Source organism: Molossus molossus, unplaced genomic scaffold, assembly GCF_014108415.1.
Source record: "Molossus molossus isolate mMolMol1 unplaced genomic scaffold, mMolMol1.p scaffold_m16_p_5, whole genome shotgun sequence".
NCBI lineage: Eukaryota > Metazoa > Chordata > Mammalia > Chiroptera > Molossidae > Molossus > Molossus molossus.
Genome location: NW_023425388.1, coordinates 26,912,563 through 26,931,016, shown reverse-complemented (window position 1 = coordinate 26,931,016; position 18,454 = coordinate 26,912,563). Strand labels below are relative to the sequence as shown.

Here is an 18,454-nt window from a genome sequence, read left to right as displayed (position 1 = left end):
GACAGTGGGGCACGGGGTCCAATAGAGAAACATGGTAAACACTGCCTCAGCCCGGTGATCAAGGTCAACATCAGTAGTCATAAGTCATGTTGATCAAATGTACTCTTGGTATGATATAATGAAAATGTCACTTTACCTCTGTGGTTTTCCTCCCGAAATTCCATTGTCTCATGGACTAAAGACAATATTATCTAGATGCTCTTTCTGATGGTTCTCCCTTTTGATCTCTCTCTTCATGTAAGTCTAGAAAAATAAACAATCCACCCGGCTGGTGTGGCTCAGTGGACTGAGCGACATCCCATGGACTGAGAGGTCCTAGTTCTATTCCTGGTCAGGGCACATGCCCGGGTTGTGGGCTCGATGTTTCTCTCTCTCTCTCTAAAAAAAAAAAAAAAAAAAAAAAAAAATCAATAAAAACTTATTTTTAAAAAGAAAAGTAAACAATCCTTTGGGCATCAATTGTATGAGTAAACAACATTTTAATGACCCCTGTATACTAGATTTACTACCTGGAATTACCTTGAGCATTCATGCCTTGCATAATTTTTTTTTTTTCAGGGTATTCCCTACACTTAGAATGCTTGTGTTCCTCACATTTTTTCTAAGTTCAAAATCATGATCCTCCTTCATGGTTCACCTCAAATATCTCCTCCTCAAAGAGAACAAGCTGCTTGTTTCTCTAAGTGGTCATAATAGTGTGTCCCTCCATTATCTCACGGGCTTAAAACATTGTTTTTATAAATGTTGTCTCTAGATGTTTATAAACAGTGCTGTTTATAGACATTTCTCCTATTGGGCTGTAAGCTTCTTAGAGTAGGGTTGACCTCATGGCCCTTCTTACCCTCACACAGTGTCTGACATTCATTCACGTATTCATTCATTCATTCATTCATTCATCCAGCAACCATTTATTGCATGCTTACCATTCAACACCACTGAATGAACAGGAGGGAGAACATTACAGAGAAACATGAACAACTAAATATTAATACTGTGGGGGAAGCTTTCCAAGCCAGGAAAGCTCTGAAGAAAAATATTGATACAGCTCAGCTTTAGTGGAAATATTAACAGAAACCTTCTATCACAGAACTGATTTATTTTTCCAGCCCGTGTATATGCTTCGAAGTTAAAGGTCTCTCCTCTACCACTTTGCCCCTTTCATGTGATCCGGGACCCCAGTGGTTTGTGTATAGAAAGCTAGTATAGAAAGACTCAGGGTAGGTAAATAAATCTAAGCAATGTTCACTTTCAAAAAAAAACATGAATGAGCAGTAAGAATCCAGTGAAGGAAACAGACAAAAACTTTTTCATGGCAGAGGTTCTGAAGTCCAACTTGCAACTGACATGCCACGACATGGGTTCTTAGAAAATGACTTTGTTTTTTGTGTTGCTCTTTATGATATACTTGGTTTCCTAGTTCTCTAGTATAGATTAATTTAAATTCCAGTTTTCAGAGCATCCGTACCAAAATACACTTTTCATTGCCCTTGTCAAACAATGTCTGCTGGGGCGATTTTAAGCTGATATTGTGCTCACGCTGTTCTGGGGTCTCTCCTAGAGCTAGGCCTCCGCGTCTTTCCCACTGAACCTGCGAACTCTCGCTACGCGTCCCCATCCACTCACCCACGAATGCAGGGATCGTTTCTGATTCTCAACAAGGATGCTGAATGCTCAACCCAACATTTTTCTACTTCCCCCAAATAATTCACTTCATGAAAATTCGTTCCTTCATGCCAATGTTTCAGAATCACAGAAAGCTGTTAATATTATTAAGATTTCAGTACTATATTTGTAAATTGCCTTGCGGGTTTGTTGTTTTGTTTCCAGTGCCTTCTTCTCTGATCTGCCATTAGCCACTCCCCCTGAAGGCTTCCTAACTCTCCCTGGAAAGCCTGTTATGCCTTCACACCTGACCCCTGAGTGTGCACAGGCAGAGACTGACTGCCATCTTATTAGGGTCCTCATCCACTTTTAATAAACTCTAATCTATTTTCATTTTTAATAGTAGGGAATACTGAATCTATCAGTTTTTGAAATGTTTCATGTAAAATGCCAGATTCATTCTGAAACAATGAATACCCCACAAACTGTTAATATGACTGCAGATTTTAAGGTCCCCAGTATGGTCGTGCCTAAAGCAATCCAACATGACATCAGCTCAGCTGAGTTCAAATCCTGGCTCTGCCACAAACTAGGCAGACTTCAGCACTTTATTCTGGATCCCTGAGCATCATTCGTCTGTCCAGATATTCTCTGTGGAGCATCTATTGTGTGTCACATACCAAGGTCATGGTGGTGAGTGAGGCCATCAGAGTGGTTTACAAAGTTGACCCTCAAATGGGCGAAGTTTCCTCATTTTTAAAATAGAAAAAATAACGCCCATCTTGTAGGATTGTAAAGATGAAGTGGCTCTTCCCACATACGACTCCTCACCACCCTGCTCGGCTTCACCACCACATCCCAGCCTCCCCCACTTTCTTGTCCCTAAAGGACGATCTCACTGAGCCTCCAGGCTGGAACTCTTCAAGATGAGCTGACCTTTGGAATCAGACCAGGCCAGTTCACAGGAAGCCACGCCTCTGGCCAGAGTTATTCTGCAGGCTGTCGGTATGGTCCCTGCACAACCAAGTGATCAGCACCCCTGCTTCATGACACCTCATCCACCCTCCAGAAAAAGCCTGGGTTTCCTCCATCTATTTGCTTATTCCTCCCAGGTTATCATTTCAAGGTGCCCAGTCAGAAGGAAATGACACAGTATCTCCCTTTATACTGAAGAGAAGTTTTTCTCTTCCATGTGAGTTGCTCAGAGATAACTCATGCAATGTTAATTAAAACCAGAGAAAGATGGATAGAATACAAAATTTTTTTTAAGCATCTGCATTTAAATCTACATTCCATGAAATGGATCCACTCCCAAATACACAGCTGTTTGAGGTTATTCGTTGACAGACTGAAAACTGAAGAACGTATTAGTAAAGGTGCTTGTTTGTTGAAGTATAAAGTGTAACTCTGAGACGAATTAAATGTTCAATGCCATGTGTATTTGTTTCTAGATTCTGTTAGAAGTTGTGTAGCCAAGTTGTTCTTCACCTGCTCCCTGAAAGGTCATTACTGCCTCTACAGTAAATCCAGTTTCATTCTCATCAGCCAAGAACCTCAGCCATGGATCCAGATCATGTTTCTATTTCAGCAGGTGCGTATAAGTTAAGTTCATCGTGGCCCCTTAATGAGCTGTGGGGATAAGAGTTTATAATCATTTTGCTGAATTATTCTTTGATGAAAGTTGATATGTAGTTAATTAACAGCACTACATAAGCATGTCATTGCTAATTTTTAATATGGATTTTTTAAATATTTTAGGATAATTTTCTCATAAAAAGCCTTGGATTACTAACCAGGAGTCCAACCCTATTAATATATATTAATAAAAAAAGAAGAATGAAAGGGAAAATACTTATCATTAAACAAACAATTAAAAAAATCAGCTTATTTGGGGGAATCGCTTTCCTTTTGCAAAGCTAACCTTTACTTATAACCTTCCAATCTCCAATTAATTTGTGTGTCAACACATCCTTTTTGACATTGTTAAAATACTGGAATGCTGCTTTTTCTACAAAGTATATGTATATAGGTAAAATGACATAATGAGGTACTTTTAACTTAACAATAAAGAATATGATGCAAATATTTTAGCATCAAAAGAGATTCTTATTTGGAAATATTTATCTTGAATGCATTAAATTTTTATGTAAAATTTGAATGTGATTAAAAAGTGTTAGTAATAGAAGTGATCTTAGACCTTGTTAGAGATAAGAAAAGTGAAGGGCAGAATTCAGACCACCTGACTCCTGATTCAGTGGTCTTTTCACTGTTGCACCTGTGTAAAAAAATAAACTGAGCGGATGCAGCTAGGTGGAGGAGGAAAGGGGTGGGAATGGGAAGAATTGGGGACACCTGTAATACCCTAAACAATCAAATAAAAATAAGCCAATGCATGCAGGTGTGAGGAAGAAGAAGAAAAAAAAAAACAGAATTCAAATGTTGTAAGATGATTAAAAATTAGGCCATGTGGTAAGATAGTTTATTTCTATTAATAAAAGATTTCTATAATAGCCCCTACAAAAGTCACCCACCAGATAGTTATATTTTTATATATTTTTAATTAATTTATTTATTTTTGTTGCAGATGTGTAACAAAACTTTTCCCCCCACTGATTCCGCCCTTCCTTTACCTCCCAGCCCTGTCCCCAGCTTTGTTGTCCATGTCCATTTTTCATGCACACATGCATATAAATTCTGTGGTTTATCTCTCCCCCACAATCCCCTCTTCTGGGGATTGTCAGTCTGTACCCCACTTCCACGTCTCTGGGACTACCCCATTCCTCAAACTGTTATGTTCATTATATTCCATAAATAAGTGAGATCATATGATACTAGTCTTTCTCTGTTTGGCTTGTTTCACTTAGGATAATACTTTTCAGGTCCCTCCATGTTGTCTCAAAGGATAAGAGATCTTTCTTTCTTACAGCTGCATAGTACTCCATTGTGTATATGTACCACTGCTTTTTTATTCATTCGTCTACTGATGGACATTTGGGCTGTTTCCAGATCTTAGCTATAGTAAATAGTACTACTATAAACATGGGGGTACATATATTCTTTCTGATTGGTGTTTCAGGCTTCTTAGGGTATATTCCTAGAAGTGGGATCACTGGGTCAAATGGAAGTTCAATTTTTAATTTTTTCAGGTAACACCATATTGTTTTCCACAGTGGCTGCACCAGTCTGCATTCCCACCAGCAGTGTACTAGAGTCCCCTTTTCTCCACACCCTCGCCAACACTTATTGTTTGATGATTTGTTGATGGCGGCCATTCTGACAGGTGTGAAGTGATACCTCATTGTTGTCTTAATTTGCATCTCTCTGATGATTAGTGATGTTGAGCTTTTCTTCATATGTCTCTTAGCCATTTGTATGTCCTGTTTGGAGAGGTGTCTATTCAGCTCCTCTGCCCTTTTTTAATTGGGTTCTTTGTCTTCCTTTTGTTGAGTTGTATGAGTACTCTATATATATTGGAAATTAACCCCTTATCTGATATATCATTGGCAATTATGCTCTCCCATACAGTGTGTTGCCTTTCCATTTTGATGATTGTATCTTTCGCTGTGCAGAAGCTTTTGAGTTTGATGTAGTCCCATGTGTTCATTTTCTCCTTTGTTTCTCTTGCCTTAGGTGATGTATCAGTGAAAATTCTGCTGCGTATGATGTCTAAAATTTTGTTGCCTACATTTTCTTCTAGGATTTTTATGGATTCATGAGCCACATTTAAGTCTTTTATTTATTTTGAGTTTATTCTTGTGTAGGGTGTAAGTTGATGGTCTAGTTTCATTTTTTTTTTTGCAGGTGGCTGTCCAATTTTCCCAACACCATTTATTAAAGAGGCTGTCTTGCCTCCACTGTATGCTCTTGCCCCCTTTGTCATATATTAATTGAGGATATTGCCTTGGGTCCATTTCTGGGTTCTCTGGTCTGTTCCACTGGTCTTTATGCCTGTTCTTGTGCCAGTACCAGGCTGTTTTGATTACAGTCACTTTGTAGTATAACCTGAAATCTGGTAATGTGATCCCTCCTACTTTGTTCTTCTTTTTCAAGAATGCTGTGGCTATTCAAGGTCTTTTTTGATTCCATATGAACTTTTGAAGTATTTGTTCTAGTTCTGTGAAGTATGTCATTGGTAGTTTGATGGGGATTGCATTGAATCTATAGATTGCTTTGGGTAGTATGGACATTTTAATGATGTTAATTTTTCCAATCCAAGAACAAGGTATGTGCTTCCACTTTTTTATATCTTCCTCTATTTCTTTTTTCAATGACCTGTAGTTTTCTGCAAATAGGTCCTTTATTTCTTTGGTTAAGTTTATTCCTAGGTATCTTAATTTTTTTGCCACAATGGTAAATGGGATTGTTTTTTTAGTTTCTCTTTCTGTGAGTTCACCATTGGTGTACATGAATGCCATCGATTTCTTGACATTAATTTTGTATCCTGATACTTTGCCAAATTCATTTATTAAGTCTAGTAAATTTTTGATGGAGTCTTTGAGGTTTTCTACATATAGTATCATGTCATCTGCGAATAATGACAGTTTCACTTCCTCCTTTCCAATTTGGATCCCTTTCATTTTTTCTTCCTGTCTGATTGCTGTGGCTAAGACTTCCAGGACTATGTTAAATAAGAGTGGTGAAAGTGGGCATTCTTGTCTTATTTCTGTTCTTAAGGAAAATGCTTTTAATTTTTGCCCATGAGTATGATGTTGGCTGTAGGTCTTTCATATATGACCTTTATTATGTCAAGATATGATCCCTCTATTCTCACATTGCTGAGCGTTTTTATCAGAAATGGGTGCTGGATTTTTTTAATACGTTTTCAGCATCTATTGATATGATCATATGATTTTTATCTTTCATTTTGTTTAAGTGGTGTATCACATTTATTGACTTGCAAATATTGTACCAGCCTTGTATCCCTGGAATGAATCACACTTGGTCATGGTGAATAATTTTTCTGATGTATAGCTGGAATTGATTTGCTAGTATTTTGTTCAGGATTTTGGCATCTAGGTTCATCAGGGATATTGGTCTGTAGTTTTCTTTCTTTGTAGTGTCTTTTTCTGGTTTTGGAATTAGAATTATGCTGGCCTCATAAAACAAGTTTGGAAGTCTTCATTCTTCTTGAATTTTTTGAAATAGTTTGAGGAGAATGGGTATTAGTTCTTCTTTGAATGTTCGGTAAAATTCCGCTGTGAAGCCGTCTGGGGCTGGGCTTTTGTTTGCTGAGAGTCTTGATTACATCTTCAATTTCTTTTGTTGTTATTGGTCTGTTCAAGGTTTCTACCTCTTCCTGGTTCAGTTTTGGGAGACTATGTGTTTCTAGAAATTTGTCCATTTCTCTTAGATTGTCGAATCTGTTGCCATATAATTGTTCATAATATTTGTTAACGATCCTTTGTATTTCTGTGGTGTCAGTTATTATTTCTCCTCTTCCATTTCTGATTTTGTGTATTTGGGTTCTCTCTCTTTGTTTCTTGGTGAGTCTAGCTAAGGGTCCATCAATCTTGTTTATCTTTTCGAAGAACCAGCTCTTTGTTTCATTGATCCTTTGAATTGTTTTTGTTTTTTTCTTTTTTGGTGTCCATGCCATTTATTTCTGCTCTGATCTTTACTATTTCCTTCCTTCTATTTGCTCTGGGGTTTTCTTTTTGTTTGCTTTCTAGTTCTATAAGTTGTGAGGTTAGATAGCCTATTAGAAATTTTTCTTGCTTCTTGAGGTAGGCCTGTAGTGCTATGAACTTCCCTCTCAGAACTGCTTTCGCTGCATCCCATCGATTTTGTGCTGTTGTGTCTTTATTTTCATTGGTTTCCAGGAGTTTTTTAATTTCTTCCTTGATCTCCATGGTAACCCATTCATTATTCAATAACATGCTATTTAGCCTCCATGTTTTCAAATGTCTTTGCATGTTCTTGTTGCAATTGATTTCTAGTTTCATGCCATTGTGATCTGAGAAGATGCTTGACATAATTTCAATGTTCTTGAACTTGTAGAGACTTAGTTTGTGCCATAACTTGTGTTCTATCTTTGAGAATGTCCCATGTGCACTTGAGAAGAATGTGAATTCTCTAGTTTTGGGGTGTAATTCTCTGTAGATATCTATTAAATCTACTTGATCTATCACTTCATTTAGAGTCTGTGTTTCCTTCTTATTTTTATGTCTAGAAGATCTATGCAGTGATGTCAGCGGGGTATTGAAGACCCCTACTATGATTGTATTGCTGTTTATTTCTCCTTTGTAGTCCTCCAGAAGATTTTTAATATATGCTGGTGCTCCTATTTTGGGTGCATATATGTTTCCCAAGGTTATATCTTCCTGTTGGATAGATCCTTTCAATATTATGTAGTAGCCTCTTTGTCTCTAGTTATGGTCTTCATTTTGAAATCTACTTTATCAGATATGAGTATTGCTACCCCAGCTTTTTTTTGCTTTTTGTTTGCTTGAAAGACTTTTTTTTCCATCCCTTCACTTTCAACCTACCTGAATCTTTTGTTGTGAGGTGGGTCTCTTGCAAACAACATATATGTGAGTCATGCTTTCTTATCCAGTCAGCTACTCTGTGTCTTTTTATTGGAGCATTCAAACCATTCACACTTAAGGTATAATTGATATGTACTTATTTATTGCCATTTTTGTTTAGTGTGGTTCTATTTTTCTTCCTGTTTCTTCTACTAATTACAGCAGTCCTTTTAGTATATCTTGCAGTGCTGGTTTGGCATTAATATATTCCCTTAGCCTTTTTTTGTCTGGGAAGCTCTTTATTTGACCTTCTATTTTGAATGATAGCCTTGCTGGATAGAGTAGTCTTGGATTCAGATCCTTGTTTTTCATGACCTTGATTACTTCATGCCACTCCTTTCTGTCTTGTAGCATTTCTGTTGAGAAGTCAGTTGAGAGCCTTATGGGGGTTCCTTTGTAGGTAACCTGTTTCTCATCTCTTGGTGCCTTTAGGATTCTCTCTTTGTCTTTAATTTTTGGCATTTTAATTACTATGGTCTTGGTGTGGGCCTGTTTGAGTTCTCCTTGCTTAGGGCTCTCTGTGTTTCTTGAACTTGAATGCCTTCTTCCTTCACCAAGTTAGGAAAGTTTCTGTCACTATTTCTTTAAATATATTCTCTAACCCGTGCCCATTTTCTTCCTCTTCGGGGACTCCTATGATGCAAATGTTACTACGTTTCCCTATGATGCAAATGTTATTACGTTTCCAGTTGTCCCTCAGTTCTCTTAAGCTGTCTTCCTCTTTTTTAATTGTTTTTTCCTTTTGGTTTTCTGATTGGGTGATTTTTTTCTACCCTGTCTTCTAATTCACTGATCTGGTCCTCAGCTTCCTCTACTCTGCTGGTTAGTCCTTCCAATATGTTCTAAATTTCTGCTATGTCATTCTTGGTTGGTTTTCAGTATTTCTATATCTTTACACATGGTGCTGGTGTCCTTACTCATGCTGTTGAGCTTCCTCAAGATCATGGCTCTGAACTCTACCTCTGATAATTTGCTTAACTGCATTTCATTTATCTCATCTTCGATAGAGCTCTCTTGTTCTTTCATTTGGGATTTGTTTCTTTGTTTCACCATTTTGGCTATCTCAGTGGGTTTTGGAGCCTGTCAAATTTTCCCTGTGGGTGTTGGTGTTCTGCTGTTTGTGGTTCCCTCTACTGAGTTTGGATGACCCTGGGTGGGCCCACGTTAAACACCACTGTCAAGTCTTACTTTTCTGGGTAGATTTGCAAGCCCAGGAAAGGTTCAGTTATCCTCTAGCTTTTTCCTGGTGGCTAGTAGTCTCAGTTACTCAGTGCCTTGTGATGTTCTGCATAAGAGGATTCCCAGAGGGTGGGGTAGATGCTGGTTGTTAGTGAGCATCAATCTGCATTTCTTTGCCTCACCTGGGAAAGGCTGAATCTCGGGGGGTGGGGTGCTGCTGCTTTTCCCCACAGCTCGGGGAAGGAGCACATTGGCCACCGTTCTATGTGGCCACAACTCAGCAAAAACTCTGAATGCCCTCCAAATCCCAGGTTTACCCACAGAGTTCCAGCCTAGTCTGCCCTCCCTCTGCTATAGCCCCCTGGTGAGTGGCTGTGGTTATTTTAGCACTCTGTCCCAGCTCTCTGAGCTGTGGAGTGGGCTTGGTCTTTATTCCCTAAGGGCACTGCTCACAGCTAAGACTGTTTCTGTTCATGGGCTCCCAGCCCGCCACCCTCTCATGCCTCTGCAGATCCTACCAGTGTCCCTGGTTATATGGTCCTGTCCTGCTGCTTTTCTGTTGCTTTTTTCTGAGGATTTGTCTTTAGTTTAGTTGTAATTCCCATTTGGTCCTGGGAGATCATCTGTTTAGCTTCTATTCACTCTTTCTCCATTTTCACATCTTCTAAGCCTATCTTGTGCACAGCTAGGATGCACAGGCCTTTCTGGTGCCCCTGCACCCTTCAGGTCCCATGGGTAACTGGACTGCACAATCCCTTTGGGGACCCAGCTCTATGCCTATGTTATGGGCTGCTGGGTTGCACAGGCCTCTCTGGTGCCCCTGCACCTTGCAGGTCTCGCGGGCTGGAAGCTGGATCGCACCAGTCTCTCCGGGGCTCTGGCTTCCCACTGCTCTTGTGGGCTACTGGACCGAACAGGCCTCTGTGGAGCCCCAGGTCCCGCCGCTGGGGTTGGGGAATGCTACTGCCCCATGGGGCTCAACTCCTGCTCAGCTTTTGCTTTAGTTTTACCGGATGGGTCTCAGCTGCTGGTCTATGCTTCTGTTGTCGGGGATGGATGTCTGCTCCCCAGCCTCTGTTGCTGGGGGTATATCTGAACTCTGATTGGGCTGCTACTATGGGGATGGTGCTGGACTCTGTGCTGTTGCTGCTTCTGCAACCGGCACTTGGGAGCTGCACTACTGTGCACCGGTCTGTGTTGACACAAAGTGTGCACTGGTCCGATGGTGCCAGGTGTGCTGGTGGGCTCAGGTTACTGGGCCCTAGCCACTCCCACAGCCTCTTCCCAGGGAAGACCCGGGATCTTCCAAAATGCTGGGACCTCCCCGCAGTGCAGGGAGAAGCGCCCTGAAGAGCCGCTCACCGCGGGAGCTGGCTACTCCATCCACAGCACAGGGACCTTCTGCTCCGCGGCTCTGCACTGCTCGGGTTTGGTCGTCCACCTTCACGTCCACTCACACTCTCACACACCCGATCACTCTCTCACACACTCACTCTCCCTCCGGTCCTGCCCGCCACCATCTTTTCTAGTTATATTTGTATAAATAAAATCAGCTGATTATGTCATAATCATAAAGTGGAACTATAGTTACTAAGAAAAGAGACAGCTTAGACGTGCCTTAAGACAACCATCTTTTCCTGTAAGACTTATACCATCTCATGGAGAAAAGCTCACATTTTGCTGCAAGTCAAATTGTATTGGAATACAAAAAAAAAAAAACAAAAAAAAACCAGCATTGACATTTTTCTTCCATTTTTGAAAAGAATCACCTTACTTTTCTTTTCTTACTTTACATACAGTTTTCAAATAGTTTTCATCAGTGATTTTGTACTTTGGTTTTGTTCTTAACAGTCATCAGTTTCCTGAAAACAAACCAAGAAAAGTTGCTTTTTTTTCTGTCCCTTTATCTTACGTTATTGACTTAGTCTGATTCTCTGCCTTTCTCTTTAAACAAAATCACCAAAAAGCCTGTGTGCACTGCTTTTCTTTGTTCATTTTACTGTAATGGTTCCTTTGTTTTTCCACACCTTTGATATCGTGTGGTCTGGATAAGCCTTGACTTCACAATATCAATAAAAGATTTCAATAAAAATCAAATCTTTGAGTTGGTCATTACAAACCTAGGCCAGACTCTTTCTCTTCTCTGAATTTAATACATTCCTGGAGCCCTTGAAGTCACTGATTCCAGTCTAAATGCTCCTCTTTGAGTGATGAGTAATTAAATCAGTCTCTGCTTTTCTTTAAATGAAAAATCATGTGCTGCGTAAGTTTCTGATAATAATCAAGAAATTCCCAGATGTGTCCACATTATGGTTGCATAATCAATTTAACTGTTACTGGCTCTTAGCCTCTTTTAAACTGCGGGCCACGTACAGTATAAAATTCTTCACCTTTTCCCACTCAGCACAAGAAACAGCTCATTGTGATCGATGGTAATGACATATTTCTGGAAAAAAGCTTATTAATTTTTATTTATGACATAGAAACTTTTTATGCACAAACTACCTAGAGAGTCTCATAAGTCAATGCTTGCATGTCATTGTCATTGAAAATAGGATTTTATAAGTAAATATCATAATTTTACCATACCTCAACAAAAAACATAATACATAGTTTTGTATGTATATAAATAATATTTTAGGCCCTTTGTTGATGTTATGTATGTTTTTATAAAATTGTTCCCTTGGCTTGAAATGCTCATAGGTATAATATCACAACCTGTAAATGACTATTAAATACATCATTGATGAGTAAATATAGAAACACAATTTGAATCTTGCTTTGAGAATTTTGTTTTCATTAGCTTGAATAAAATATACATAAATGTGATTTTCTATGCATTAGTAATCTTACTATCTAGAACTTAGAATATCTTAAAGTTCTAGGAGTATTCACCCATTATACATTCTAAGATTAAAAATGTTTTTGGCCCTGGCTGGTTTGGCTCAGCAGTCAGAGCGTCAGCCTGCGGTCCAGAGAGACCCAGGTTTGGTTCCCACTAAAGGCACGTACCTCTGTTGCAGTTTGGCCCCATTTGGGGTCGTGCAGGTGGCAGCCAGTCAATGTGTCTCTCTCGTGTCGATGTTTCTCTCTCTCTCTTCTTCCCTCTCTCTCTCTCCCACTCTACCTGAAGATGAATGCAAAAAAAAAATGTTTTCGTTTCTCACACATCCACTTCCACTGTGTCAGAGACCAGGGATTTTAAGGCGGGGTTCGGTGGTGAGATACCCAAAGAAAGCACACAGACCTGACATCAGGAGGGGTCAAGAAGTGGCAGCAGCTTTATTCAATACAGGTAGCGGCTCTTACACACTCATGTCGGGGATACTCGGCCGGGCGGTGCACGAGACAGGGCGTGGCGCAGGCGCCCTAAGCTTTGGCTGTGTCATGCTCATATAATGGTAATGGGTCTGCATTTCCGCAGCCAGTTCCAGGGTCATGTCCTGAACCAGGGCCTCTAGGAACAACAGGCCAGGTCCCCAGGCCGCAACACACTGTTCATATTTGAGTATGTGCAAATTGAACACTCAATTATTTAATTTCTAGTCTTCACGATCTACTCTGATATTTGTGCTTTAGGTTTAATTTTATACATTAATTCCCTGAGCTTTGAAAAATAAACATAAATATTTATATTAACCCTTTTCCAATTAGGTAACATGCTTAGGAAATGACTGAGGTAAATACTATGGTACCAAAAGGTTAGGCAGCCTGGCTGGTGTGGCTCAGTGGTTGAGCATCAACCTGTGCACCAAGAGGTCGCTGGTTTGATTCCCAGTCAGGTTGTGGGCCTGATACCCAGTGGGGGGCATATAGGAGGCAGCCAATTGATGTTTCTATCTCTCTCTAAAATCAATGAAGAAAAAAATTAAAAAAAAAAAGTTTAGGCATACTTTTAGAGATCAATATCAACTGCCTTGAAAATCCTATTCAATAATTTTAATTTTTCTGTTAAAAAGCCTAAAGTATACATATGTTTGATCTTCAAGATGGATTTCTTTGTTTTATTTAAATTTAAATCATATTAAAGTTCAAACTAAGCCCAAATAGTGCATTGCAACCAATCAAACAATCTTGTTGAGACAAGAGATAACACGTTTTCCTCATTAATGCCCTTTCAGAGCCTGTTTCCGGAGCCCCTGTCCATCCAGAGTCGGCCCGTGCGATTCCTCCGATCTCTGTGGGAGAAGACACAGCCAGAGGGTGCTCACAGCTTTGAAACAGCCATGATGGAGTCCACGTTTCCACAGCAGAAGGCAAGTGCTCCTTTCTCAGTATATGTTGTTTTAAACTAGGATTCAAGACTATCTTGAAACACTTTGCCTTTTTCTCAACAGTCCAATTTCTTCCTTCTTTCCTTCACCTTCTTTTATTGTTATATTTAAAAAGCACTTATTAAGTAATATATCACCAGATTTCATGTGGTGCTACAGTAGACTCGGTAGAGTGATATCAGTAAACAGACTGATTGCCTATTGTGACTTTGTTACATCAATCTTTGTTAAGTGTAGTACGGGGGCCAGATGGTGAGCCCCAAACAACAAAACACCATGAGAGAAACTGAACTGGATAAGTTTATTACTCACAGGTCCTGGAGCAAGTACACAAGAGGCCTTGAGGGGCTGCTTGAGGAGTTAAGGGAAGGTGCAGACGGAGGGAGAGAGGCAGGACCTGGGGCACATGCCTTTATGTGAGTTGGTGGTGAGAGTGCTTTGGGGTTCCTAGGCTCAGGCCGGATTGTCCAATTCAAACCAAAAAGAATGAGGGTTTGGTAAGCCCTGCGGAAGTGTTCTCCAAGAAGTACCGAAGAGGAAGGCCCTGGGAAGCAGGGAGAACTTGATCACAGGGCTGTTGGGAAAGTCATATCAGAAACTTACATTTGCCTGTGACCGTGTAGGCTGTTGTCTGGAAAAAACACAATGGATCCAAGGCAGCAACAGCATGGAGTAGCTTAGCTAAACTTAAACACGGCTGTTTGAGGCTCACAGACTGACACCGTACAGCCCACTCAAAGCCACTCAAAAATTATACATAACGATATAGAATAGGAAGCATTCTACAAAAGAAGTAGAATTGAAAGGGAGAGAGCATGAAGGGACTGGGCTTCAGGTTTTCAGTGCCTTTCATTTCTTCCCTCCATACTTCCTCTTATCCCCTTGTCCTCTGCAATCACGAAACAAAAAACGAAGACAAAGTGAACAGGAGAAGAAGGAGCATGGTCAGGGAGAAAGACCTCTGCGGAGGCAGACACATCTGATTTGAGACCCAGAGCGTTTTAGGAGTGTGGAAACAGGGACAGAGCTCTCAGGACACAGTGACCTGAGACCTCCTGAGCAGGCCCCCAAACTTGGAAAAGACAAGACTGTGAAACTACACCCATCAAGAAACAAAGGAAAAAATTAATACATGGGATTATATCAAGCTAAAAAGCTTCATAGTAAAAACAATAAGCATCAGCCCTGGCCGGTTTGGCTCAGTGATTAGAGCGTCGGCCTGCGGTCTGGAGAGACCCGGGTTTGGTTCCCGCTAAGGGCACGTACTTCGGTTGCAGTTTGTCCCAGGCCCTGGTTGGTCATGCGGGTGGCAGCCACTCGATGTGTCCCTTCACGTCGATGTTTCTCTCTCTCTCTCCCTTCCTCTCTCTCCCTCCCACTCTATCTGTACAAAAAATGGAAAAATATCCTCGGGTGAGGATAAAAAACAACAACAAACAAACAAACAATAAGCATCAAATTGGAAGGGGAACCCACTACATAGGAGAGCATAATTACCAATGACACATCAGACAGGGGGTTAATTTTCAAAATATATACTCATACAACTCAACAAAAGAACGACAAAGAATCCAATTTAAAAAATGGGCAGAGGACCTAGACATCTCTCCAAACAGGACATACAAATGGCCAAGAGACACATGAAAAAATGTTCATGTCATTAATCATCAGAGAGATGCAAATAAACAACTATGAAATATCACCTCACCTCACACCTGCCAGAATGGCTGCCATTAACAAATAATCAAACAACAAGTGTTGGTGAGGGTGTGGAGAAAAGGGGACTCTAGTACACTGCTGGTGGGAATGCAGCCACTATCGAAAGCACTATGGTGTTACTTCAAAAAGTTAAAAATTTAACTGCCATTTGACCCAGTGATCCCACTTCTAGGAATATACCCTAAGAAGCCTGAAACGCCTATCAGAAAGAATATATGCACCCCTATGTTCATAGCAGCACTATTTGCAATTGCTAAGATCTGGAAACAGCCCATGTGTCCTTCAGTAGATAACTGGAACACTATGCAGCTGTAAGAAAGAAAGATCTTGTATCCTTTGAGATGATATGGAGGGACATGGAGAGTATTGTGCTAAGTGAAATAAGCCACAGAAAGACAAGTACCACATGACCTCATTTATTTGTGGAATATAATGAACAAAATATGGTGATGAACGAAATAGACCCAGAGACATAGAAGTAGGGTTCAGACTGACTAACTTCAGAGGAGGGGGCATAACCAATGGACACAGACAATAATGCCAGGGGTGGGGGGATGGGGCAGGAATGAGAGGAGGGTGTCAATGAGGAAAAAAGAAGGAATATCTGTAGCAACAATTAAATAGAGAAATAAATAAATGTTTAGTGGGAAAAAAAACCAACAATAACCAAAAACAGTAAAAAAAAGAAAGAAAGAAAAAAAAAAACTACACCCATCCAGTCCATAGCGAGAAAGTGGATGTCGACGTACACTGACTGACATGGTCAGATTTGCATGTGAGAAAAGCCACAGGCCTGGGTACAGAGAAAATGATTGGAAAACCTGACTGGAGGTCGGAAGACTACTTAGGAAATTGTTACTGTAATCAGGGAGGAAATAAAGGCTTGAGCCAAAGCTGGAAGTTGTCGGAAGATGATGGATTCAAGAGTTATTAAAGAAGAATCAACAGACCTTGGTACCTGATAAGGAAATAGAAACACCAAGGATGACTCCAGGTGCGTCATATGGCCCAATGGCTGATGGTTTTAACCTGAAAATGAGAGACCACAAAGGAAACGGCTGTGGATAAAGAAGACAAAGCATTCTGGTGTACATATTTTGAGTCTGAGTTGTTTAGATAGGTAACCAGGTGGTGATGGTTGTTGAAATGGGCCTCAGGAAGACCAAGACTGGAGATACAGATTTGGAAGACATAAGGTAGCACTTGACATCATGGCAATAGATTGGATCACTCAGGGAAAATAGAATATGAATAATGAGAATAGAGAACGGTTATTGATCTCTCCTTAGTAAATATTACCAGCTTCTCTAAGCCCTTGCTATACTCAAAGATCTTGATTATTCTTATTTTACCTTTAAGAAACCCCACTCATAAGCATTAACTGCTTACTTAGCAAACTAGAGTTTATGGGAGTATATGATCATGATCTCATCTTTGTTTCACTATTGAGAATGGGAACAAACATACCAATATTAAATAAATTCAAAGTAATTTCCAATACATATAGAGTGCTCATACAACTCCACAAAAGGAAGACAAAGAACCCAATTAGAAAATGGGCAGAGGAACTAAATAGACACCTCTCCAAACAGGACATACAAATGGCTAAGAAACATATGAAAAAATGCTCATCATCACTAATCATCAGAGAGATGCAAATCAAAACAACAATGAGGTACCACCTCACACCTGTCAGAATGGCCGCCATCAACAAATCATCAAACAACAAGTGTTGGCGAGGGTGTGGAGAAAAGGGGACTCTAGTGCACTGCTGGTGGGAATGCAGACTGGTGCAGCCACTATGGAAAACAATATGGTGTCACCTCAAAAAATTAAAAATTGATCTTCCATTTGACCCAGTGATCCCACTTCTAGGAATATACCCTAAGAAGCCTGAAACACCAATCAGAAAGAATATATGTACCCCCATGTTTGTAGCAGCACTATTTACAATCGCTAAGATCTGGAAACAGCCCAAGTGTCCATCAGTAGACGAATGGATCAAAAAGCTGTGGTACATATACACAATGGAGTACTACGCAGCGGTAAGAAAGAAAGATCTTTTATTCTTTGAGACGACATGGAGGGACCTTGAAAGTATCATCCTAAGTGAAACAAGCCAAACAGAGAAAGACAAATTTCATATGATCTCACTTATTTGTGGAATATAATGAACATAACAGTTTGAGGAATGGGTAGTCCCAGAACACGGAAGCGGGGTACAGACTGACAATCCCCTAAAAAGTGGGGAGGTGGGCGAGGGATGAACCACAGAACTTATACGCATGTATGCATGAACAGTGGACATGGACAACAATCTGGGGAAGGGGCAGGGAGGGAGGGGGAGGGGGGAATCAGTGGGGGGAAAAAGGAGAAACATCTGTAACAAAAATTAATCAATAAAAAATAAAAATAAAAAATAATAAAAATAATAAATAAATAAATAAATAAAAGTGTCAAAACAGTTTACCCAGAAAAAATAAATAAATAAATAAATAAATAAATTCAAAGTACAAACAAGGAGCAAATTAATTTTTTAAAAATTGTTACATTGTAAAATTAATTCAGTGTCTCTTAAATGCTGAAGGATTATAAAAGGGTAAGAAATGGGTGTGATTAATCAGAAGATTATTTAGAGTAAAACACTGAAGACATGTTCAACTATTGCATCACTGGTTTTCTGGCTTTGGTTTAAGAATCAGATGTGCAGTATGAAACAACGAAGGAAATGCCACAATTGCACCAATGCAAAGTAGAATCCTTTGTACATTTCATTCAAATTTTAAACTGTTGCATCATGTTTAGAGACAATGCCTCAAATTCTTATAAATTTTTCACTGTGAGTTGTGTTTTAACTAGAAGCAACTAGTCAATTAGAACTTGGCAGGCTGCTCTGAGTCCTAAGAGCTTTTTAAAAACTTGGCAAATGAGTTTTGTACATGCTCGCAAGTACACTTATTCATATGTCTTCTATTTTATACTAATAAATAGTCCTCTAGAGAAAAACTAACTGCAAAGCAAAGTGTTTTCAAATTTTTCAGTTTTATCATTTGGTTTATTCATAAGTAATAGAAAAAAACCTTTACTACCTGGAATGTGTGTTATTTAGCAAAGTTATCTGCCTGGGTTTTTCTCAAACTGATGTTCTTCTATTTT

The 18,454-nt window shown here is 39.8% G+C and overlaps 1 protein-coding gene across 1 annotated transcript in view; it reads left to right on the top strand.

The window, feature by feature from the left end:
* Window positions 1-18,454, top strand: part of VEPH1 (ventricular zone expressed PH domain containing 1) — a 229,245-nt gene that overhangs the window by 162,918 nt on the left and 47,873 nt on the right. The window contains exons 10-11 of the mRNA XM_036242764.1: window positions 3,054-3,193; window positions 13,427-13,561. Coding sequence (XP_036098657.1) covers window positions 3,054-3,193; window positions 13,427-13,561 — 275 coding nt within the window. The remainder of the gene's footprint in view (window positions 1-3,053; window positions 3,194-13,426; window positions 13,562-18,454) is intronic.